A 25,385-nucleotide genomic window follows, 5' to 3' on the forward strand; every position below is an offset into this window, starting at 1 on the left:
AATCAACTCTGACTCTGCAGGTCTGTGCAGGAGCTCTCTCAGGGGCTCCCAAGAGCCAATACTCAATGCACAGCACTGCACTCGTCTTCTCTACTGATTATTTTCAACTGATGGTTTGACATCAGGAGGCTTTGGGAATGTACAAAGGGACTGCCCCTCCCAGACTAAGCTAATCCTTAAACATAGCCAACTAGGTTCCTGAGGACAAGATTTTGCAGTGCAAACCAACCAATCCCTGGTTCAGGTCTCCATTTACTGCCTTTCAGCAGGTTCTTGGCGTGTGGACCTTTATAATATCCCTGGGCCAAATTGCTCTAGGACAAGACCCTAGTAAATAGAGGGGCACCCCATCACCCAGAAAGTGCTGAAACATTTCCAATAGTCCAGTCTTCAGCTGCTACACAGCCTTCCTTCCTCATTGTGCCTTCACTGAAAACCACAATAAAGGCTCTTAGCCATGCCTGCCCTGGATCACTCTAGGACTCCCCTGCACAGCTTCATACATATGGCACTCCATGTTATGAGAAGTGTGAGGAACTGCCTTACCAGTGGCTGTCATTTCTCATCTTTTGGTCTGGCATGTTTGGATACCAAGAGAATCAAGAGTGAAAGAAAAAGAAAAAAAAAAAAAAAACATTCTCTCTGCCTGAGTCTCTTCCTGTCCCACTAGCATGAGGGTCCTTAAGTGACAGGTTCTGGCTATTCAAGTTGTACATCTCCGGAGCGAAGTTGATATACAGCAGGTACTTAGAAGTACAGGCTAGGTTAGGAATCAGTGAACCAAAGGGGGAAATGAGGATGGAGAAAATGGTGACCAGCCCAGGAATGGTGGGGGACATGTGCCAGGAAAACAAAGGAGAAATGGCAGAGAAGCAGAAAAACTTGCCTTCTAGTAGGCATGGCTGGCTTGAAGGAGGCTTTATGTCTGACATCAGAGACCCACCCAGTGTACCAAGCAGTACATACTGTAAGGATCATAATCCCTTCTGACCCAACCCAGGACAAAAGGAAGTACTATAGGTTCTGTAACACATCTAAACACTATGAAGTACCTACTGTAAACCCCACATGGCCTGGATCTGAACACAATTTCTGTGTGAATCAGGATGCAGCGTGCTTGGCAAAGCCACCATAAGAAAGCTGGTGATGTGTGTCTGTAACACTCAGCTCAACACCTGGCGTCCAGTGACGCTCTGCCAAATGAAAATGGCCTCGATGTTAGACGTGAACACAGGAAGAAAGGAGTCTATTTTTCCAGGTAGCAAACAAAGATACAGTAGAAAAAAATTACAGCTGAAAATAATTTTGTAGAGCTACATTAATATTGAATTTTTTAAATCAAAATCTTTGAGATAATGTCTCAACCATGTTGCTCAAGCTAGCCTTGAACTCCTGGGCACAACAATCTTTCCTTCTTCCATAGCAGGTAGGTCTGTGGGTATATATACTAGAGGGACTGCTGGTGAATACTACCCTGTCCCACTTTGCCTCCTTATCTCATCCCATCTTACCTTACTAGTCTTTATGAGTCAGTGACTCACCCAATAGCCTAGGCTGGCTGAACTCACCCTGTACCTCAGCTTTTACAAAGAAGGGATGGAGGAAGGAATATGATCTAGTGAATGTTGCAAAGTATTTGATTACACAGTAAAGATGTGTCTCTGCCTAAAAGGGCTTCTGATTGGTTTAAGAAAGAGCTAAATGGCCAATAGCTAAGTAGGAGAGACAGGCGGGATTTCTGGGCAGAGAGGAAACTCGGGATGAATCTAGGTGCATGAGAGACTCCAGTCAGACACAGAAGAGTCAGACACATAGAATGGATAGAGGTAAAAGCCACATGGTAGAACATAGATTAATAAAAAAGATGAATTAAGTTATAAGAGCTAGTTAAAAACAAGCCTAAGCTAAAGGCCAAGCTTTCATAATTAGTAAGAAGTCTCCCTGTCATTATTTGGGAGCTGGCTGGAGGACAGAAAAAGACTTATTATGTATGGTATCTAATGTGGGGACATGTATTTCCAAATAAGAACTGAGAATGCTTTTTTAAAAAGTTCCAAACATGCAAACACAAAGCCAGACGCAGCTTCCTAGTTCTGCAATCTTTCGGGCAGGCCATGGAATACAGAGATGCAGTTCCTGGCTATTGCCTACAGGCTTGAGCCAGCCAGCACCATGTGCAGAGTTGGATGGCAGGTTTAAGGCTTGGCTCATGTGCTTTAGAGAAGACTACAGGCATGCAGTAAAGGGGTCCAGACGGAGAAAACCTTTAAACAAATACAGTAAAAAAAAAATGGGTATAGACAGTCATAGAAAGAAAGAGTTTAGAATAATAAAATCTTTAAAGAAAGAGTAAAGTAATATAAAAAGAATAAGCCACACAACATTGGGAAATACACAGGACATCCAGATCCTGAATGGTGTTTTGTTAACTTGGAATTTTTAATATGCTGATGAGCAAGTAGCAGATGCTGGGAGACACTGGATTGGGAAAGAGACTGCTAGATTAACCAGCCTATAGACTTTAGGGATGTCTTGGCTTCAGAATGGAAGTCAAAAAATAAATTGCATTGGGAGAGAGTCTATGCCTTTGTTTCCACAGGAAACAAAATGCTATGGATTCCTTTGAAGTTAAAAGAGATCAGACATGACCAGGGGAGACCTCCTGAGGATCTTTAATACAAACATGAGGGAAGAAGACAGAAAAGACTACAGGACGGGTGATGTATATGCTGATCCTGCTGCATGGAGCAGTTTTGAGACTGGATGAGACATGATAAATCTTCTTGGCTACAGAGTCCTCATGACTTATTATTACATGCCATCCTTTCATATTGCATGGGAAGAGGTTTGGTATATAGTCCAAACAGACTTAATAAAGTTGACAGAAGCCTTTTACCTACTCAAAGAGAAAAAAGAAAAACATCTATAGTTGACTTGTAAACACCACATGTTCCATACTTGTGTTAATGCAGATATGTATATTACCTTTAAAAGTCTGTGTGTTTTCAGAACAAAAGGAATAGACATCAATGAAGACAAGTAGCCCAGGTGATCCCACCTCTGAGAATGCCTCTATTGCAGCTTCCTCAAAAGTGTGCATTAAAAACAACTTCAAAGCTATTAGCTGAGCTGGTCCAGCCTCACAGACTATTCCAGTCAGAACTTCAGATAAGCCCTACACTTTCCCATCACGGAGAGACTAGACAACAAATGATACAGCTAGCTCTCCCAAGACCTGACCATTATCTCAATTTTCTCAGGGTCCTTGAAGATGTTGTCTCCCCCAGACAACAGGAAGTAATTTTAAGAACACAATGCCCACATTCCCAAGAGGTGGGGTGAGTAGTTTTTGGTCATTCAATGGCTGTTTGTCATTGTTTAGGAGGGTTGGTTACAAGTTGTTATTGGTCAGGGAGGAAACTAAGCAAAGGAGATTATATTCAAGGATATTTTTCTGTAAAGAAGAAGGGGAATATAGGAATGATAAAATAAAAGGGTAGATTATTGAATCTACTTTTAAACTGAAAAAGCACTTATTAGTCTTAAATATTTTACATTGGTATGAATATTTTTATACTGATACAAATTTAAGGTTACTTTTGTTATACTGTATATTTTTCTACTCTTATTTAAGGTATTAGACATATGCAATGCATTTAACAATGTAATGTAAACTTCTAGCCCTTGAAAGTTATTATTACTATTTAGGAGAATTAAGAAATACAGGTTAGTAGTTAGTCATCTAACAATCAAATTTGTGGCCATGTTAAGTATGTTTTCAAGATCAAACAGAGATAATTTAGATAGACAGATGGTCTTAAAACACTTCAGAGATCTACAGAATATAGCATTTAAGATGTTTTAATAATATAAGGCTATTCATGATAGTGAGACACATCTGCTCCTGTCAGCACCAATTTACTTCAAAAAAGGATGGTGGGCATCAAAGAACCTCCATAAGAAGTTGGATTTCATTGTGGCAAAAGTTAGCCTCTGGGCAAAAAAACTGCCCTTGCCTTGACTTCTAACAGTATGATGTCCAAACTGGACAAGCAGGACACAAAAGAATGCAACTGCGGAACTTTGACAAGGTAGGACAGTCCTTCAGAACTCCTGCTTCACAGAAGAGTCTGTCAGATATTCTAGGCCTGTAGGCTGAAGTTGGATGCCCCACCATTTCAGAGGAAACGGGTGAGTGTCCAGGCAGCCAGCTGTTTCTGTCATTTCTATAGTTTTGGAATTTGTTTGTTCTGTACTTCCTATTTATTCATGTAATATTATATCCTCTCAGTTCTCTGATGGGGTTGAAGATTGGATAGCTATATTTACAGTTTTCCACAGTTTTGACAGAAAGTAAGTCAGATACAAAACTTTGGACTCACCAAGATAGGATAGATAATGAAGTAATTTCTACAATTTGGCAAATGCAAATGGACTAGACATTGTGAATGTAATTCTTACCTGATAATTGCTCTTATTGTATATTAGTTTTACTGTATAAAATTAAAACCTTTCCCTTTTATTTAGACAAAAGGAGGTAAATGTTGTGGGATATTTGTATACTATGTAAAGATATATTGCTGTGATTGGTGTAATAAACAGCTGAATAGTGGCCAACAGCTAAGCAGGAGGTATAGATGGGACTTCCGGGCAGAAAGAGGAAGAGGAGGAGGAATCAACGTGTGTGGAGACATCAGAAGATGCAGAGCAAATAGGATGCACAGGAGAAGAGGTAACAGCCATGAACCACATGGCAGAGCATAGCTTAAGATAAATGAGTTAAGTTACAAGACCTAGTTAGGAACAAGCGTAAGCTACAGGGTGAGTTTTCATATTTCAATAAGAAGTCTCCATGTCATTATGTGGGAGTTGGTAGGATAGAGAAAGGCTCATTATAAGTGACAACCCCTTTTAGCTTTCTATTTGTGTGTTTGCTTTTATAACATTTTTACTTTATTAGTGTATATCCGCTGTATGGAACAAAGGGCTTCAAATTCTAATTTTTGTTCAATTATAATATGTCTTTGAGCATATTCACCCCCATCTCATTCTAGTCCCTTTCCTCTTCCCAAGCAACTCTATTTCTACTTTCATGTTGAGCGTGTATGTGTGTGCATGTGCATTGTGTGTCCCAGTGTGTGCATGCATACACATACACATATGATCAGGGCTCCAGATAAGAAAGAAAAGAGTCTAGCTTACTTTTTTTTGTGTTTTTTTGTTATTCGGAGTTTTTCATTTGTTTGATTTTTTATATCAGAAAATGGATGTAACTGAGAATTCTTTGATGGTGACTACCAAGATGCTGGCTGTGAGCTAAGAACTGCTACCAGGTCACTGAGTCAGAGAACACAGCATTGTGATGGAGGAACTGACAGGGAGTCCTTACCTGTGGCCCTAGTGCTCCTGGGGTTCCTGGTGGACCCACTTCGCCTTTTTTCCCCTGAGTACAGAAGAGAAGCCAGAGTTAATAGTGAAACATCATCCCATAGAGCCCAAGGAATAGTGTCTCTCAAGGAAATCCTTTCTCGATGACTCAAGCTCCCCTGCTTAATAGGTTGCATCCCCAGGAGCGCCCAACAGAGGTGCAGTGTGGTATCAGTAAAGGGGGCACATGCTTAGGAGTCATTCAGGAGGCTAGTTGGTTCCTAGCTCTGTAAGTAATTTTAAAGATAGCACATGGCATATAGCTGGGCAGAGGTGGCGCACACCTTTAATCCCAGCACTCGGGAGGCAGAGCCAGGTGGATCTCTGTGAATTCAAGGCCAGCCTGGTCTACAGAATGAGATCCAGGATGGGAACCAAAACTACACAGAGAAACCCTGTCTCAAAAAAAAAAAAAAAAAAAAAAAAAAAAAAAAAAAAAAAGAATGATAGCACAAGGCCCAAAATTCCCAAGGCAGATCAAACAAGAGCATTGGTTTTTGTGTGTGTAGTTTGTTGTTGATATACAAACATATATATTTGAAAATATTTTTCATATTTTATATATATATTCATATTTTGATTACATTCTCCCATTCCCCCAACTCCTCCCAGATCCTCCTCACCTCCCTGTACACCTAACTCCATTACTTCATAACTCCTGGGTCCCTTTCCTAACCTGCCTGATGATGCTTACTCTCGCCAAAAAAAAATGTCTGAACAAGTGTGAATCTCCCTTCTTGTCTCTCCTCTCTCACTCCTCTCCCCCACACTCCATTCTCCAGAATTCCTACATGGTACCTACTGTCTTCATGAGCCTTGCTTTCTAACAATAATTTCCCTGAGCTGCATCCTACAAGATGTGCTGAGTGCCTCTGCCTCTACCTTGTAGTCACATAGTGTGACCTCCTCTATTCATACAGATAATCCCCACCCATGGATGGGCAGGCCACTGAGTGTGTTTGCACCCTTCTGGGTGATAATCTGTGCAGCAGATACAATGCACCACTGATGAGATCATGAGGGCAGTCACCCTCATTAGACCCCATCAAACCAGCTGGGAAGTGTATTGTTGCATTTAATTTACACAATGAGCTTCATGATCTGAGTGACAGAAAATGGTCTCTTCTGCATTACTCCCTTGTTCCTGGAATGTTGCCTGATTAAATAAAGGGACTAGTTAGAAAAGAAAAAAAAAATCTGTAAAACCCACATTTCTCAAGACAGGTTTGGCAGGAAACTCTGCCTAGTTTCCCTACCTATGTATTCCAATTTAATCTGTTCATCAAGAGGACCCTGTGCAGATGTTCAGAGGCCCAGCCTATCAAGTCTGAACCCCAAAGCCTGCTTGTTATACAGATGGGAAGGCACAGGCCTGGGTTCCATCCAGTTACAGTTGAGAGCATGCTTAGGCTTAAGACAGCTCTCCAAACATCTCTGCAGATGTCTGCTTAGGTGAAAAGGACTTTAGAATTTTAGATCTCTCACTTAATGCCTCTGACCTACTGCTCTCTGTTCCCCAGTGACTCCTGCTCTTCCCTGGTGATCCTGAACCCCATCTTGTACACACAAAGCAGGCGTGGTCTCTCCCTGCACCCAGCCCCAGGTACTTTGCTTCTTGTCTTTTTCTTTCCCTTAATCCCTCCTACCCTCATTTTCTTCTTCCTATCCCCCTCCCCCTCCCTCTTTTCTCTCCTTCCTGTCATCCTTTCTTCAATCTCTCTGTTTTTTCTTCCTTCTCTTCATCTTCCTCCCATATCACATGAGCACTTAGGACTCAGGACTCAGGAAGACTCCCCTGAGGAGAGGTGCTGAGGTAATGTTGGAAGGTTTAAAAGGAGCCTTCCTGGGGATCAAACCAAGGGCAAAGAAAGAAGAAATGCAGATGTGTCCTCAGGAAGCACATGAGAATGGGACATCCTCACTCACACACTGTGGGAAACTGAGGCACATGAATAGGGGGAGGCAAAGGAGGTCAGCACAAAGCCCCAAACAGTATGTGCGTCCTGGACTTAGCTGAGTCCCGGGCTGAAAACAATCACATCTGGTTTACCGTGTGCAGACTCTGGAGCACACAGGAAATCAAGTGGGGCTTGGAGACAGAATAAGGCTGGTCAAGCCACGCCTGCATGCTCAGCACACGCCATGCCACCCAGGCATCAGCTCACCCCTGGACAACCTCAATACCCCCAGACAGATATCTTCCTTCACACATTTTCCCCTCTAAGAAGCCAGGATTATATTCATAAAACATCCATTGCTTTCCTTCTGCCCAAACATCACAGTGTTTCTTAACTCAGACCAAAATTTCAATGCCCCCCAGCCTGTCCTTCAGGATCCCATTCCTGCACGTTTTGCTCACTTCTTTCTACCCTCCCTCCACCTCTAAGCATGATGGCTCCCCGCCTCTGTCTTGAATTGGCCAAGTAACCACAAACCCAATGCCTTTTTCTCAGGTCTACCTCCTGCCTGGAGAGCTGCTTCTCCAGAGACTCATTTGGTCTCTGCTCAGTGGTCTCTCCCCTGACTGTCTCCTTGGAAACCTCATGCAAACAGCACTCTCTCTGCCTGCTATAGCCCCTCACCCTGCTGGACCTCCCTCGGTGTGTGTTACCACCAATACCCCATTGATGTCCCTGTTTATTTACTGTCTCTCTGTCCTACGGGACACACATCATTAAGTAGCAGGTACCGGTTCTGGTTTTATTTGATATTCTACCTTGAGGTCCCAGGACAGTAGCTGCCACATAGTGGATGCTCAGTGCACACTTGTGGGCTGGATAGATAAGTCGCCTTTGAGGTGGATGTGAGTCATAGCAAAGACCATAGCAGTGGGGAGATCTGTGTGGGTCGGAAGTAGACGATATTAGAAAGATAGGAGGAGTCTATGTGGTGATGCATGGTCTTTCAGAGTGTGACTGTCTGGCCAAAGCCCCTTGATCCAGACCTGGCCCTAGAGCACTTGTCCTGCAGGTGACACAGGATCCACGCCAAAATGAGTTTCTGGACACTTGTCAGATGAAATTCAAAATGTGGTCACAGATACCTTCAGAAGCAGGCTATGCCCTAGAGGCACCCAGCCTCACCTTTCATTTGGCCCTGCTCTGGTGACAGCAGACATTAAAAGGCTGACCATAAACAGAGCCCATTCCCTGCTCCTCTTCCTCAGGAAATGGAAAACAGACCCTTTAGTGTTCTACCTGGACAGACGCCCCTCCTCTTTCCCAGGTTATTTCACAGAAAGTTGCCGGTTATTCACAAGATGAATTCAGGACCAATCCAGCGCCATCCCTCTGGTGGTAGGAATGAAATACCGAATCGGTCTTGGGAGGAGTCAAAGAGGAGAAGAAAGGATGTGAAAGCCTGGCTGTTGGCTGAACAGAGTAACTCAGATGCGTGCCCACCTGTGCAGAGCAGGGGAACAAGAGCGTGAGCCCCCCTCACAGACGGGAGGCTGTGGGGTCTGTAGACGAATGTCTAAGCAGTCTTATTAAATAAAAAACATGGAACCAAATATAAGAGTGAAAGCTTTAGATCAGGAAAATAGTGAGAGCCACCAGCCAATCAACTTCACCAACTCTGCAGCTTCCAAATTCCACAACTTCTTGTCTGCCCAGGCTTTTATTGCCTTGCTGTTCTGCCCTCTCATCGGCTCTCTTAGCCTAGCTACCTCACTTCCCCTTCCTACACAGCTCTGTCACTTTCTGTCTGTCTGCACAGACTTCCAGGTCTCTATGGTTGGCACTGGGATTAAAGGCATGTGTCACCACGCTTGACTCTGTTTCCTAGTGTGGCCTTGAACACATAGAGACCCTGCCTGCTAAGTGATAGGATTAAGGGCGTGTGCTACCACTGCCTGACTTTGGTATTTACTTGCTTGCTATTTCCTCTGATCTCCAGGAGAACTTTACTTGTTAACATACAAATAAAATATCACCACAGGGGTCTCTGCTTCTTCAGCAGGCCAAGATCTTACGCTACTCAAAGGATGACATTCCCTGGAATGAAATGATAAGGAGGTATGTAACAGCCATGGGTCCAGGAAGTGCCCCACCCCTTGCCAGGATGTGAAATACAACACTCTGGAAGGGCAGACACATGTAGTAGTTTGAATGAGAAATGTCCCACATGACTCAGCTCTCTGAACACACAGTGCCCACTGGATGGCGCTGTCTGAAGAGATGGAGAGGGTATGGAGGCCAATGTTGCATGTTCATAGTCTCACTCCACTTCCTGTCCTCTTCTCCGCTGCAGATTTTCAGTTGAAGACACCGGCAGGAGCTTCCTGCTCCTGCCACCACGCCTGCCCTTTGTTCCCACGCTTCCCCACTGCGGCGGACTCTCAAAGCTCTGGAATCATAAGCCCAAGTAAACTCTTCCGTAAGTGTCCGGGGTTATGTTTTATCACAGCACCATCAGAAAACTAACACAGAACATGATGGCATGGGTTACGGCAAGAAAAGAGAACTGCAAAGAACTCTACCCACTAAAGCAAACATAACTAACATTAGGTTTTCAGTATGGAGGGAGAACCTTAGGGTGTGACGAGGGACCAGGGAAGGCCATGAAAATGTGTCCTCAAACTAGCATCATGAGGCTGCCTCTCTCCCGAAAAGAGCAGAATCTTCATCATCTATGTTGGGCATCAGCCAGAGAAACACCAGGGGAGCCATGTTCTGGCTGGCTGTGTCCCCTGAGGGCATGCCTTCAACATCCTAGCACCCAGAGCCACCGGGTGCCTCTCGGCTGGCTCTCTCTCTCTCTCTCTCTCTCTCTCTCTCTCTCTCTCTCTCTCTCTCTCTCTCTCTCTCTCTCTCTCTCTCTCTCATAGTCACAGCTCCTGAGATCATCCCCTCTAGAACTTGCTGGGCCGCTTGGTAGCAGGTCAACCCTGCTAAGGGGAAAGAAGCTGAGTCGAAGCTTCCCACCTCTAAAACAGTCACAGGCTGAACACCATATCTAAGACACATGGGAGCTATCTGGCCTGAAGATCCCTCACCCAAAATATCCTACCCTCTCTTTCAACAGCATCCAGCATTAAAACCCCCATGCCTGAAAGACAGTTCTAACACCCCTTTGGGACTTCTGACCTTTGAGATCACGGCCGCATCATTTCTGCCCCTCTAAGACGTCCTCCCCATTTCGACCTTTCCAAAAAAATCACATCCTGGGGGCAATTGCACCTCTTCCAGGAAGGCCAATAATAATAAGAAGTATAGGCAAACGTGGGGTGGAAACACACGTGAAATATGCATTCCTTTGTATCACTCACAGATGAATGAGTTAGAATCTCAAGAGCTGGACACAACAGCTGTGTTAGCGTCAGCTGAAGTCAGTGAGCAGCTGCTACACACTTCCTGAATTGGACAGGTTCTTCTGTCATAAAGAGTTATTTTGCTAACAGTAGGTCTGCTTCCTGAATTTTTAATTTTCTTCTCTTTCAAACTGCGGCCCAGCACAATATCTGGGTAAGTATTCATCATTTCTCACAAGGGCAGATTTTTTTCAAGGGATTCTGGGTGCCAAAATGTTGAGCAAAGCAGCTATTTCCAGGGCCTGTCCGCCCCGTGGAGAGCGGAGAGGCCTATAAATTCTGAACAGCAAACTTCTCCTAGCCAGGATGTGTTAACACAGCCACAGGCAGGGCCATTAGCACACAGGAGGCTTGGCTGTGCCTCTCAGCTAATGTGTGCCGTATGGTCTCTTGCTCGGCCCCTCTTCTCCATTCCTCCAAATGTCAAGAATGATCATTTTCCACTGTTTGGATCTGAAACCTGGTGTTCAGGGACTACTTAGAATGTCCTAACAAAAGCCTGGCGCCGGGCCCTGGAATGAACCACATAGTAGCCTGTGGCCCAAACACAGGGCTCCCATCTGCTCCAGCAGCAAGTTTTAACAATGGAGAATGGACGGAATGCCACCCAGACTGCCATTGACAAAAGTCTGCCCATGTTTCCCTCTGAAACCCGACAGAAGGCAGAGCTGGTGCACATACATAATAGTGTTCGGCAATCATGAGAGCTCAGCGCCAAGGGAAACAGATTAAAGTGATACACATCTGCGGTACACATCTGGATGTGCCTGGTCGCTTAGGAAGAGCCCTGGATCTCTGCAAGGCGCTCACAGCTGGGAAACCAGCTCCTGGCTTTTATCTCCGGGATGTGGAAAACACAAAGTTCTAAAGCTGGGAAGGGTGTGGAGCCAGGCAAACCTGGTTCTGACCAATCCCACCTTAGAGTCTGGGTAGCACTGGGTACTCTCACCCATTTCTTCAGGACTGGGATCTATGGTTGGTCAACAGAGACTAAGATACCATACCCCATGATACCTAGAGAAAAATGACAAGCAGGAAAACAAAATTCACAAAGCTGGGATGGGGAGGCGGCTCGGTGGGTAAGGTGTTTGGCACAAAAGGATAAAGGCCGGAGACTGGAGCATCTGTAAGCCTAGCACTAAGGGGAGGAGACAGAATTCTGGGACTCCTGGGCCTTCCAGTCTAGCTAACCCAATCGATGAGACCTTGTATCAAATAGAAGTATAGACAGAGCGGGGGAAATGCCTGATACTGACCTCTGGCCTCCACAAACATGCATTTATGCACTCACACATATATAAACTAATATACACACATGCAGAGAAGAGATGGCAAAGTTGCAGACCTGCCCTGCAGTGATGGGCCAACTATTTGCTCCCACCTCCTATCAGCTCTGTGCCTGCAAAGATGCACTCCGTTGGAAGAGCGTGCCCTCCTGACACTGATATGTGGGAAAGCAGATGAGCCATAGAGTGAACCTCTGTCTTGAGAAGAGGAGAATGAAATCTGAGAGGACCATATCTTCAGGTCTCATTAACTGATGAGAGGAAACCAGAGGATGGTAAAATCATCAAAAGGCCAAAACGATTGCTGTGAACTTGAGCAAACAGCAGAGAACAGAGATCAAGAGGCGCTTGGGAAGGGCACTGAGTTCTCACTGCGAGTTCCCAGGACCCCTTTCCTCACGATTCAGTACTCCAGATTTTATACTTCATCAAAATTTTGATATATTTTTGTCTTATCAAGACAAGAGGAACAAAAAATATTTAGGCTATACCATTAAGGGCTCTTCAGCAAAGAGCTAGGTGGCAACCACATTCTCTCCATCCATCCTGGGCACCCCCTGTCCAAGGTCAGTACCTGGGTGACCAGATATCAGTCCTGAGTCCTGCCCTTCTCCACACCACATAGTCATGTGTGTGCCCAGAGACCTGATTCCATGTTTGATTTATTTCCTCTGGCACACAAATTATCCAAGAAAATCACCAATGTCATCATATACCACTGCATATTCCCTCATGATTCTATATATTGGGTAAGTATTTCACATGTATACAAATTTATGTTTTATGCCTGTGAAATACTAATACTTCAGACATAAAACCAAGAAGAAAAGTTCTAACTCTTGTGCTTTTATATGCTAGTGTTGAGAAGACAGGTTCTCAACAAGAAGAGTATCAACAAAGTCCTATTCAGAACATGGACACAGGCTGATGTGACAAGTGTCTGGGGGTGGACAATATGGATGACAGACCTTTTGGCATGAGTTTCCTGGAAGCCTGGAATATGCAAGAACTGGAAGAGCCTTAGGCTGGCTCTGCTTCTTCCACTGGAACATTCCAGATCAGATACCACTGCTCATGTCCTCACCCCAGCTGACAGTAGTTCCTGCCTCCGCCTCCTCCTCCTCCTCCTCCTCCTCCTCCTCCTCCTCCTCCTCCTCCTCCTCCTCCTCCTCCTCTCCGAGGTCAGGCAAACAGGAGGAGGCTTAAGCAAATCACACCATTGCTTGATCCACCCTGGGCAAGCATTCCTTATTTACTGTGCTGTAACAAGGGCTGGGCATCTCTGCAGCTTAGGTACCAATTCTCTGCCTTCACTATGTCATTGGAGAAAAACATCAGCTTTGTCTAAAATGAATGCATTCACCTTGCCAAAGATTATGCTGTCTGCCTGTGGCTAAACTCTAAAGCAACTGGCCCAGATTCCTTCCCCTACCTGATGATTTAGTCTGTGTCTGCATTCACAGGTCTCTATGCCTGGTTTTATTTGCTCTATTCTTTCACACAGCCCGAGTGTGTGTGCATCTTGATGTTCAGGAGTACTTCTTGGTGATGTTTCAATTGAAATTGATGAGGAGAAAATGACAGGTCACAAGCAAGGGAAACAGATATAATTTTTTGGGTAAGTCATTCTGTCTCAGGTTTTCCTCACACAGCCAGGGACTAATGGCACAGGAAGCTGCTTCCGAGCTCACAGCATCTCAATTAGCATCTTCTCTCTTCCGTGTTGTTGCAGGCACTGAACTCAAACATTGTAGGAAATGGTGAGCAGCCCCAGACTATCAGAGGAGCAGAGGCTCCTGAATACCTCCAATCACCACTTGTAACTAGAGGTAACAGGGCAAGAGACACAGCCCTTAGCTCTCCCAATGCACCCTGGAGCAATGCCCTCCCCCATTGCTTCTCTCTGTTCTTCAAGAGCCCTTCAGGACCCAACTTCTGCCTCTTCGCCAGTCTCCTCACTGCCCAGACTGGTTGAACGGGGCCAGGTCGGGACCTCAGCAACCTCTCTTGCCTCCATGTCTCCAGCTCTGGCCTGAGCTGCCATTTTTATCCTTTGATTATCAGGGAGCTCCCGAATGATCATCTCCCTCCTCCCTGTAATTGACTCCAAACCCAAATGGATATGTTTAGAATGCAAGTCTGGGTCTCCACCATGGTATCCAATATTACAGTAAGCAAATGCAGCCAGGCACAGAGAGGACAAACCATGCTGAGCAGTGGGGTAAATATTTGATGAAATTTCAAACAGATTGGGGTTGGATAATGGTATTATGGTTTGGTTTTTCTTAAAATCCTTTATCTTTGGGAGACAGTGTGCTGAAATATTCATATACAAATGATGGGACTAAGAATTGCTTCCAACTAACCCAGTGGTGGGTAGAATTGAGTATAGCTATAAATAAAACAGACTTTTCAATGACTTCATAAATGTTAAAATGGATATTGGGGAAATAGAGGTTCACTTGGCTATTCTTTCAACTTTTGCATATTTTTTTTCCATAATAGAACATGGCGAAGGCAGACAATTGCCCCACATTTCAGACACAATGAAAGCCACAGTCCTACAATGGCCTCCAAGGCTAAATGCTAATTGCTCTGAGGTTCTCTTACTTAAGGCCCCTGCTAGACCCTGGATGGCTCTAACAATGCCTTGACTAGATAAGCCCCTGCCCCAGTCCCTCAGCTGAGACTGTTCCCTCTGCTTGCTTTCTACAGCTGTCAAGCCTGAGCAGCTACCTCACTGCCTGAGAGCCTGCTGAAATTCATCATTCTCTTGAGGGTCTTTCAGCATCGCCTGCTTAAATGCTAACTACTATATCTGCTTTTCCTGGCCTGCCAGACCACCACCAGCATGACGGCAGTTACCCTCAGGGAGCCACCAGCGTGCCCAGTCAATGACGAAGAGACGTGTTGAAGAATGAACTTAGAGTAGAAGGAAAGGAGGAAAAGGTATGGCTAGGGTAGGAGAAGAACAAGAAGACCAAAAAGAGCAAGAATGAGAAAGAAAAATAGGTAGGAAGGGGGAATGGAAGGTGTAAAGTCCCCAGTACGGTTTCAGCAGGGCTGGAATAAGAAACCATGCCATGGCTCTTTGGGGTGATAACTGATGCATACCCAAACTAGAGAATTATAAATGACACTGCTGGATGGGACCAATGCAGAGAAGCCATAGTAGTCCCCTTTGTGGGACACTTTCTATGTCCTATGGCCATCTTCAGCATCCCTTTAAGTACAAAGCTGCCCCAGACAGCACCTGCTCCCACATCACTACTCTCCGAAAGCTCAGCAGCTTTGTCTAAGTGAGCTTCCCTCGCCTCTGAGTATCCCGTAGTCCTTATCCATCTCTCTGGAGATGTGACAAAGCTTAGCCTTAGGTGACTTTGAGCATCAGCCTGGAGAGCCCTATGTCTTTCTGGCAAATCCTATGGCAGATAACAGAACATCTGTGCTTCAAACGAGCTCAAAATAAAGTTTGTGGACATATGGTACAATGAAAGACTGAGCAAAAAGTAAGACAAGTTTTGCAGAAGGGTGTATAGTCCTGGGTAGAAATACCTGAGGGGGCCACTGAGCAACTGTGTTCTGTAAGAATCTGGCCTTGACTTACAGACATTATTGCCAGGTCTAGCACAGAGCTGGAGCTTGCCACGTCTCAACCCACACCACCCACAGCTCTACCCTAGCCTCTCAATCCTTTTAGATTCCCTTGAGCCTCCTTGCTCTGTTCATCAAATCTCAAAAACTGATATACCCACTCTGTTCTCAAGTCCCTGGAGCTGTGTTAAGTAAGACCTAATCCAAGCCCACGTTTCATCTGTGGTTAACGTGGCTAACACAGAGTTAAAGAGCTTCATAGCATGATAACAGCTGATTTTGGAAGCACACACAGTAGGTTCTAGGCAATCCCAGCTAATAAAGCAAGCCCCTACAAGATGCCCCTTCTCCTCTGGGTGAGTAAACTAAAGATGTGAATAAAAATTGTTCATAGTCATCTTTACGTAAAGAGTTCTATGTACCATCTATGTCGGGAAGAGTGGCACCTGCAGAAGGTCAATGCCAATGAAGCAAAGGGCTCATAAACATTAACTATAGAACATGTGAAGATGTTGCCTTCTCTTAAGATTATATGTGGACCTAGTGAAGCCCATGAACTGTGGACTGGTGGCTGTGGAGTCCCCATGGGACTGGACTAGGCCCTCTGGATATGAAAGATGGTTGTTTAGCTCGAAGTGTTTGGGGAGCACCCTGGCAGGGAGATAGGGATCCGTCCCTGGTGCATGGGCAGGCTTTTGGGAATCCGGTGCCTGTGGTATGACACCTTGCACAGCCTTGGTGCAGTGGGGAGGGGCTTGGACCTGCCTAGGCTCAGTGTGACAGGCTCTGCTGACTCCCCATGGGAGACCTTGATTTGGGAGATGTGGGGGATGTGGGGTGGCTTGGGAGAAAGAGCTGGGAGGTGGGAGGAGGGATGAGGTGGGATCGGTAGTTGGTATGTGGAGTAGAAAATTTCTTAATTAAAAAAAAAAATGAAAAAAAAGATTGTGTGTGGACATGTTCAGAGAATAAAATCCCTTCACTGGGACAATCTGCTTCCCATTCTGAGCATCCTTTCTCACAGCAACTCAGCCATTATAAGGCTTCACCACTACAGTAAGAAAGCAAGAGGCTTGCATAGACCATTTGGCATACAAGAGTCACAGAGCCTAGAGGTCAGACCCATATCCTTGTTTCAAAGCCTAGGATCCTTCTACTACAAGGGAGAGAAAACAATATGGTAACTACTTCATTTGGCTGACAGGGGGAATTGAGATGGGCTGTGGCTGAGTATGCTGAATGTGAAAGTGACTCTCTTGTCTCCCACCCATGGCACCTTGGACACATCTTTCCACATCTCTCCTGGCCTTCACAATGAGCTTCTCTCAGAATCCTAGAGGTTCAAGATGGCCAAATTCAAAAGAATTTTTTGAGAGGTCACCAGTGCACAAGGACAGGTAGAGTTTGTTGAGTAAAAAGAGTCACACATGATTTCAGAAAGGAAGATATAGAGTGTTGTGGGCCCAACTCCCTCAGTCAACCCCCAGCATGTATTCAAAACCATCTTCCAAAGGAGCTACAAAATCTTCGGGCTAAATGGGACATTAAGTAGGTTAGGGGTTGCCTCCATCAGATGCTAGGACCTCTACCCACCCATGGATCAGTGGCTCCATGGCCTCGGGATAAAAAAAAACTGCAGGGTAGAGAAGCTCCCTGTGCCAGGAGCTGCCTGTCTCACTCCTGGAGTTAATTACCCTATGGAGAGCTCCGTGTGGGACTAGGAAAGTGAGCACAAGCGTCAGAGGTAGATTCCAGTGGATGGGTAGGCACTCTACTAGGAACTGGGGACAGAGAGCTGAGCCTGAGTCCTGGTCCAGTTTCCCAGGAGTCATACAGCAGAGTATCCAGCTTGTGTACGCTGTGGCAGCCCTTCTAGAAACCAAAGCATGAGACACTACGCCAGGTATGCAAAATTTTACAGAAGGAGGCAGTTACTAAATTAAATTAAAGATAATTACACAAAATAGACTGAAGTGAGATAAAGTATTCAAAAATAATGTAGATATTTAAATTAAAGTTGTTAATGTGTTGGCATATTGCTACTTTTGTCTCTATTTTCTCTTAGGCTTTTCTCAAAATTGAACTCCCACATCATCTCCTGTGAGAAGCTTTGGCCACAGCGAGCCTGGGTCAGTGACTTACAGCTGAGTACGGCCCCCTATTTGGCTCATTTCTGATAGGAATTCTGATTTCAAGGGGTATGTCCCTTTGTACCAGACTCATAGCCAATCACAGACTATTCTCCATGTCTCCAAGGCCCAGATCAAGGCAGAGAACAAAGTGATTCTAAACCAGATTAATGAACTGAGCCCAATCTTTCAGTTCTCAATATTCACTGCAAGCTCCTGGGGAAAGAGGCTGAACTTGAGTCCTCTGTTGGATATCAGGCAATGGAGACCATGCAATTGAAATCAGTGTGGGTGAGCAGGACACCAAAAAGAAAACATGGTTTACTTACTCGGAGACCTTGAGGCCCAGGGGGTCCCTCTCTGCCTTCTGGACCAATCAAACCCTTTAAGAGGAGAAAAAGGAAAAAGAGGGAGAGAATGTAAATTGTGGGGTTCCATGGCATGTCAAATGCTCTACTCTCTCACTCTCATTGGATAGGGACATGTCCCTGCATCCAAATGGAAAATTATGGGGTGAGAGGAGAAGCAGCAATCTTTGATCTACAATCTACTCTATAACATGCAGATGAATTTGGGCTTTTTAAACCAAGAAGACATGGGCAGTGTCACACATACAGCGGAAGAGCACAGCATGGACCACATGGTTAACTCAGTAGTTTGCATGAAGCCACAGAGACGAATCATCTAAAACCCAAATGTCTAACTCTTAAGTCTGTGCCCATTCTTTGCATCCTGCTGCCTCAGAAGGAACCAGCTTGGGTTTTCTGACTCTCGGGAAACAATAAGCAAAGTACAAAAGTTATTACAAACCAAACCTTGAAATATGGCTCCACCATTAAGAGTACCTGTTGCTCTTCCAAAGGCCCTAGATTCAGATCCCATAACCGACATGGTGGCTTGCAACCATCCATAACACAAGTTCAAACAGGTCCAACTCCTTCTGATCTCCACAGGCACCAGGCATACACATGGTACACTTACATACATGCAGGCTAAACACTCATACACATAAAGTAAAAATAAATAAATCTTAAAACAATAAAGTTGCCACATATAAAATTATCTAGGAAAGGTACACGTCAATTAGAGAAAGAATGTTGATGGCTGTAAATGCTGTGTGGCCTCTGGCATGGGGTCAACAGACATTGCCAAATCTTGATCATGTCTTCTCTAAAGTGGAGATGATGTATTCATCTGCTGCGCATTTGAAAGGACCACATGAAGAGTGGACCCTAAGCCTTGGTGCATCACTGTAATTATAAAGAACAAGTGGGAAATCTTGATGGACAGGTGAGACCCTCATCTCCAGATATGGCTACCTCACCATGTTTTGGTAAAATTTGTCCAGAAACTTTCATTGTCTTAAATAATCAGCATCACATAGGCACAGCCCCTATGGCCAAATGTTGTGGAACTCTTTGGTAACCAGACTGTATTCAGAGCCACGGTCTTTCCTTTCTATAACACTGTGTAAGTGGGAAAAATGAGTGCACCCATGGCACAGTAGGAATGGCATGTGTGAATTCTCCTTCATAAGTAGAAATAGGCTGAGCTCAGGGCCCACTAAAGGAAGAGATCTCCACAGGAGTCACTCTGCTTTAAGCATGGAAAAAACACCTGGCACTGAACAGGCCCGGTGGTGACTTAGCCATGCACTGGTAAGATTAGCACAGTCTGCTTCATCCTAGGGAAGGGAGGAAGGATGCCATCATTTGGATGTAGAATATCAGATGCGGAGTATCATATGCTGTTTCCAATTAGGGCACAGGATATATTTTCCTCTCCCTGCGTTTGCTGAACACAGACTCAAAATCTTTCCATTCTCCGCAGAAGTCACCAAAGCCAGCTTCCCAGTTTTGTTCAAGTCTATGAATATTTGAGAAGCAGGGGCTCTGTGGATGGCTCCCAAGTAGGTGCCGCTGGGGATTCAAAAGGAGGCAAGAGATGCACATTGAGATCTATCTTGGGTTTAGGAAATCTCCAAGAACACTAATTTCCACATCAATCCATTTAACCCTCACAGCATAATTATGTAAGGGATGATGGCAATGAAAATTTTCAAATTAGAGATGAACCAATTGAGAAATAGAGTCATTGGGTACTGTGAGAAAAGATGCAAATCAACATTTTGGAAGGACACAATAGGCTGTGTGGTCCAGGCCTTTGGCTTGTAATTGTGAGTGCCTTTCATGGCCACTCTGCTTTTTATTCACTCTAGTCAAGTCCCACTCTAATACTCTCTTGAGTGTCTATTGGCAGGAGCATCTCTCCATAAGTATTCATTAATATCCCATCATGTGATAAACCTTATGGATTTCAATATAGGAAAAATATCAGTCCTGGCCTTAAGAAGTTTAGTCCTAGTGTAGCAATAAAATGACTCCTAATGGCATATTTCTATAACCATTGATCAAATCATTGCTCAGCCTTCACCAGAGCAGCTTACTCAAATAGATGGGCATTGACACAGAGATCCACAACTGAACATTACATAGGGGAGAGCCTTTGGAGCACTCAGTCCTAAATGGAATGTCTTCATCAAATCCCATCCCCCAAGACTCTGAGATCTATGTAGAAGAGGAGGAAGAAAGACTGTAAGAGCCAGAGGTAGTGGATGACTCCAGAGACACTGTCTTCCAAACACAACAGGACTGATGCACTTACCAATTCCCAGAGACTGTGAACCCACGCAGAAGACCTCCACATGTTCAAACAGGATAAAACCCCAGCACTGAGAAAGGAAGTGGACACGAAGTCCACTCTAACCAAGAGTCTATTTGGAATAGATACCTTGTGGGAAGGGTAAACCAGTTTCCTCCACTGCAGTGTCTCTTGGTCTATCAACCACACTCCAGGGTAGGACCTATGCGCAGGAGTAGTCAGCAAACACAAAAGAGACTTCATGGTTGGGGGGAGACGCGTGTGTGTGTGTGTGTGTGTGTGTGTGTGTGTGTGTGTGTGTGTGTGTGTTTTGTTTGGTTATTATTTTTTTCCTATTGGTTTTGTCTTATTTTTAGTAGACTTTTCTTTTTTCAATTTTTGTTATTGAGAGAGAGAGAGAGAAAGAGAGAGAGAGAGACAGAGAGACAGAGAGACAGAGAGAGATATTAGGTGAGTAGGGGGAATCTGGGAGAAGTTGGGAGAAATGAAAGAACATGACCAGAATATACTGTCTGAAAACAAAGGAAACAAAAATGAAGGAAGATAGTAAAATATACAAATAGACAGAAAAATGTGATTCTAAAAATATATTGTCTGAAAAAAAATTAAGCAAAAATTTTTTAAAGAGGTTCAGTTCTAGAATCCTGTTCCCTTTTAACAAAGCCTTCCCCTGGGTGCTTCCTGAACTCTGACTAACATAATTTCATTATCAACACCTTTTATTGTATGAAGTCCTACTCTACAGTGACAGAAGTGTAGAGCATGGACGACGTCTTCAGTAATCTCAGACAGTTCTTCCGTCAGCAGTTCTGACTCCAGTGAAGTAACTTAGGAAAGCTTCACGACCTTCTCCATTATACACTTCAAGATGAAAAGCACCTCAGCTGGATAGACACCCAGTTCAATTTTTTGTTTTGCTTCTTAATAGCTTTTTCAGCCAGTCAACCACCACCACACCAATTCCTTCACTGCTGAAGATGAGCAACTACTGTATAGAAATTCATTCTTTTCCAATAGTGGGTCTAGAGTGTATGTTTACATACACACAGAACCTAAGTCTCTCAAAGATTACAGTTAGATAGACTGTAATATGCTAGGTAGACAGCTGTGAGGAGATGAGCCTTGGAATGGTAGAGCAGAAGACAGCTCTATTGACCCAAAAGTTTTGATATTAAATTGTTCCAATTACAATGTAATCAAACACTATCTAGGTCTGGTTTATTTTCCACCCCTTATTACGTGTCCTAATGATGAACAGCTCTAAACTTCGATGTGAATCAATTTATAGATGCAGCAGCTTCATTTCCCTCAAAAAATACGGTGATGTAATCAGAATCATGTTGCCTGGAAATAAAACTTTCACACACACACACACGCACGCACACGTGCACACACACACACACACACACACACACACACACACACACACACACACACACACACAGTTCAAGACTTTCAATGCCCCCCATAAAGTTCACTGCATTTTTATTAATTATCCTTCGATTCTTAACTTTCTCCATAAATGATCACAGGGACCCTTCCAGGTCCTCCTCCCAAACGGTGATTTTCCACATCATTAGGTTCTTAACAGAGGCAGAAATCAATGGCTGTATGCACAGAGCCTCTGAACCATCGGGGCTAATCAGGGAGGTGGGGGAAAGTAACTATGCATGAAGCGGTTCAACTGGCACTTCAGTGTCGAATCTGAACAGAAACTGATCGTAGCCTGTTTGGGGACAGGGGACTCTGAATATAGACTGTACAGTATCTGCACCTGCTTATGTGTCAACAGCAATGCCACCTGTCCACAGATCATCATCCAGTGGAGGGTGGCAAGAGCCACAGCACCTGGCCTGAGGGATAGCAGAGCTTCAGAAATAATTCCCTGTTCAGCAACAGGAAAGAATCAACATCTCCAGACTTATGGTGTTTTGGTACACCCTGCCATGGGGGAGGAGCGACTTACCGGTGCTCCTGGAGGCCCAGGTAGGCCTTGGTGACCTCTTGGTCCAGGGGCTCCCTGGAAAGACAAGTAAACAGACATCAGTCACCACTCTCCTCTCTATATGATCAAGACCACCACCACCCATGGCCTTTCATTGACAAGAACTTCCTCCCCAAGCTCCCAGAAGGCATCAAAGGCATGGCTGCAGACATTTGATTTCCAGCTGAAAGCAACTGGACACATACCTGAAAGAATTCCTGAGCCCAACCCCATAGCTGTGGCCTTTCTTCTACTACAGCTTAAATCCCCATGGGAAAGACCCATTTTCCATACCTGCTCTCCCTTCAGGCCCTCTTTCTGCACCTGAGAGACAAACAGGAGTTAGCAAAAGTGTCATCACCCCCTCAACCGTAATCAGGCACTCTCAGTTCCACCCCAGCTATTCACTCCACATGCCACAACGTGGTGGCCTATGGTTCTTCTCAAATCTGATTCGATGTTTGTGTTGAATGCTCTTGTGATTAAAGGTTTTAACGGCACACATTAAGCATACATAACAGTGGGTTTCATTACAGCCTTTTAGTGCGTGCATACAGTATTTTCTGATTGCATTCCTCCCTCAGCAACCACTACTGCCTATAGACCCTTATCCAAGTTCTCTCATCACCAGGTGAATTCTGCTTTATGCATAGAAGTCAGTACTCTTCCAGCAACCCAATTCCATGAGCTTATGAGTGCATGGGTCTCACCCTCAGTAACTTACCACAGAGCCTGGCACGCCAGGAGGTCCTGGAGGCCCCACATCTCCCTGCAGATGGACAGACATTAGATCAAGTTATTGCTGCACACTCTTCTATTGCCCTTTCTCAGGTCCTGGCTTATCCCAAACACCAAAAGGATCTTCCCTGTCTTCCATCACACATATGACCACCATGCCTGAACTCCCCCGCTACCTCAGAGTATTCTAGAAGCTTCTGCATCTGATTCTCATCTTACTCTCAAGCTCAGAGGCTACTGGAGGGCACAGGTCTTTTTATTTTTCTCTTTGTGTCCATTCAGACCAGTGTCTCGCTGGTTGTTGTGTGAGATTTGCCACATCTACATGCTATTTCAGAAATAGCATTGGACCACCATTCGAGGGATACCAGATGTAGCAGACTGTGTTAGATACAGAAACTGCAGGTATTTCTACCTTTGCAGTGGCCCTTGTGCTAAATTCATGGTTTGGCACATGGTCAGCACTTATCAAACATCTACCAAAAAAGTACTAAGAAAATGCTGTGCAGATTCCCATTCATCTTCATTGCTGTTATACAGTCATGTCCCATGTCTTCTGCTCCTTCATGTGTGGGTCACCTGGACTATGTTGGCTCTGGTTCTATCAGGTCTCCCAGGGCATGAACAGCACCATAGCTCTACATGAGGCATGTCTGTTAACTGTGACAAATAATTTCTCTGCCTTTCTTCTTTGGATAATCAACTTCTCCAAGCTGCTTCTACTCACTCTACACTTCCACAGGTTGCATTAATATTTTGGTAACATATAAATTGATCATAGCTCAACTTAGCATTTCCATTCCTGAGTTGAAAGACCCATGACCAAAATCAGCTTGAGGAGGAAATGATTTATTCCACTTACTCTTCACATCATAGTGCATTATCAAAAGGAAATCAAGGCAGGAACTTAAGGTAGGAATCTGGAGTTAGGAACTGATGCAGAGGCCATGGAGGAGTGCTTCTTACTGGCTCATTCATCATGGCTTCCTCGGCCTTTTTTCTTACAGTACTCAGGACCACCACTCCAGATGTTGGTACCACCCATAGTGACCTGGGCCCTCATATCCATCATCAAATAAGAAAATGCACCACAGGTTTGTCCATAGGCCAATCTGGTGGTACATTTTCTCAACTGAGCTTCCCTCTTCATAAATGACCCTAGCTTGTGTCAGGTTGGCATGAAACTACAGTACAGCACACAGCTATCCTGTAATTTTGTGAGGAGGCCCTACACACATTTGGACAGGCAAAATTATAAATGGCTGAATAAATGAATCTCTGGGGCTCATCGTGCCAAGACATAGCTTGTCATTAATATCACTAAACAAAAGCAAGTGCCAATAATAGTCATGAAATAAATCAATACATGTTTTAATCAGTTGCAGATCATAATGAGATAAAAATCTCAGTATATTCAATTTTCATTGAGTAAATTAGTATCTTGGTATTCATCCATCACAATTTTGTAAACATAACCAATAGTTATTGGACAATTTCTATCAGCTATTCTCCAAGGTCCTAATATAGATGAAGTCTTTCTCTGGGTTAATGTTTCTGTTATCGTTTAGATGAAGAAACTAAAGCATAGAAATGTAAGTTGTTCAAGCTCAAAAATTTAATACCTAATAGCTTCAAATCTTTTCTAGGGTCATATTTTTCAGCTATATGGAATAATCAATTTTTGTACTGATTGGTTTAGCTACTGGGGTAACTAACCTCCAGGATGACCCCCACATTTCAGTATTTATGCATAGAGCAGCATGGTGTCCCATAAGTGCCCAATAGCAAGAGTAGAAGGATGCCATATGACCTTCACATTGAGATTCTAAGAAGGGCTGTGGATTCTACGGGGTAATTTGTCACTTCCCTTTACTCAGGCCATGTACTCTGGAAAACAATATACACTATGAACAGCACTGTGAAGAAGCTATGTAGGCCAAAAGCACTGAGGACCTGGGCCCACCAGTGACCACATAAATTATTATGGGAGAAGGTTCTACAGCCATAGGGGAGGGACTCTTGACATAACCACAGCCTACTTCAGGAGAGACCCTGAGCTGGAACAACCCAGTCACATGTCTCTAGATTATTGCTCTGAAATCCCATGAGACCTTGAACAATTGCTGTTAAGCTACTGGGGTCTGGGGTAATTTGTTACATAGCAATGGATAACAGATATACTGGAGGTAATCTAGTACAATTTTCAAAACAACACAACATAGATGCTCTCACATATATAACAATGCATCATTGGA

The 25,385-nt window shown here is 44.3% G+C and overlaps 1 protein-coding gene across 1 annotated transcript in view; it reads right to left on the minus strand.

Annotated features, from left to right (window-relative positions):
- Window positions 1-25,385, minus strand: part of Col22a1 (collagen type XXII alpha 1 chain) — a 233,247-nt gene that overhangs the window by 133,990 nt on the left and 73,872 nt on the right. Inside the window, exons 18-22 of the mRNA XM_037197519.1 lie at window positions 23,117-23,161; window positions 22,687-22,716; window positions 22,375-22,428; window positions 18,077-18,130; window positions 5,390-5,443 (exon numbers count right to left, since the gene is read on the minus strand). Coding sequence (XP_037053414.1) covers window positions 5,390-5,443; window positions 18,077-18,130; window positions 22,375-22,428; window positions 22,687-22,716; window positions 23,117-23,161 — 237 coding nt within the window. The remainder of the gene's footprint in view (window positions 1-5,389; window positions 5,444-18,076; window positions 18,131-22,374; window positions 22,429-22,686; window positions 22,717-23,116; window positions 23,162-25,385) is intronic.

The sequence above is a fragment of the Peromyscus leucopus genome, chromosome 20 (genome assembly GCF_004664715.2).
Source record: "Peromyscus leucopus breed LL Stock chromosome 20, UCI_PerLeu_2.1, whole genome shotgun sequence".
Classification (NCBI taxonomy): Eukaryota; Metazoa; Chordata; class Mammalia; order Rodentia; family Cricetidae; genus Peromyscus; species Peromyscus leucopus.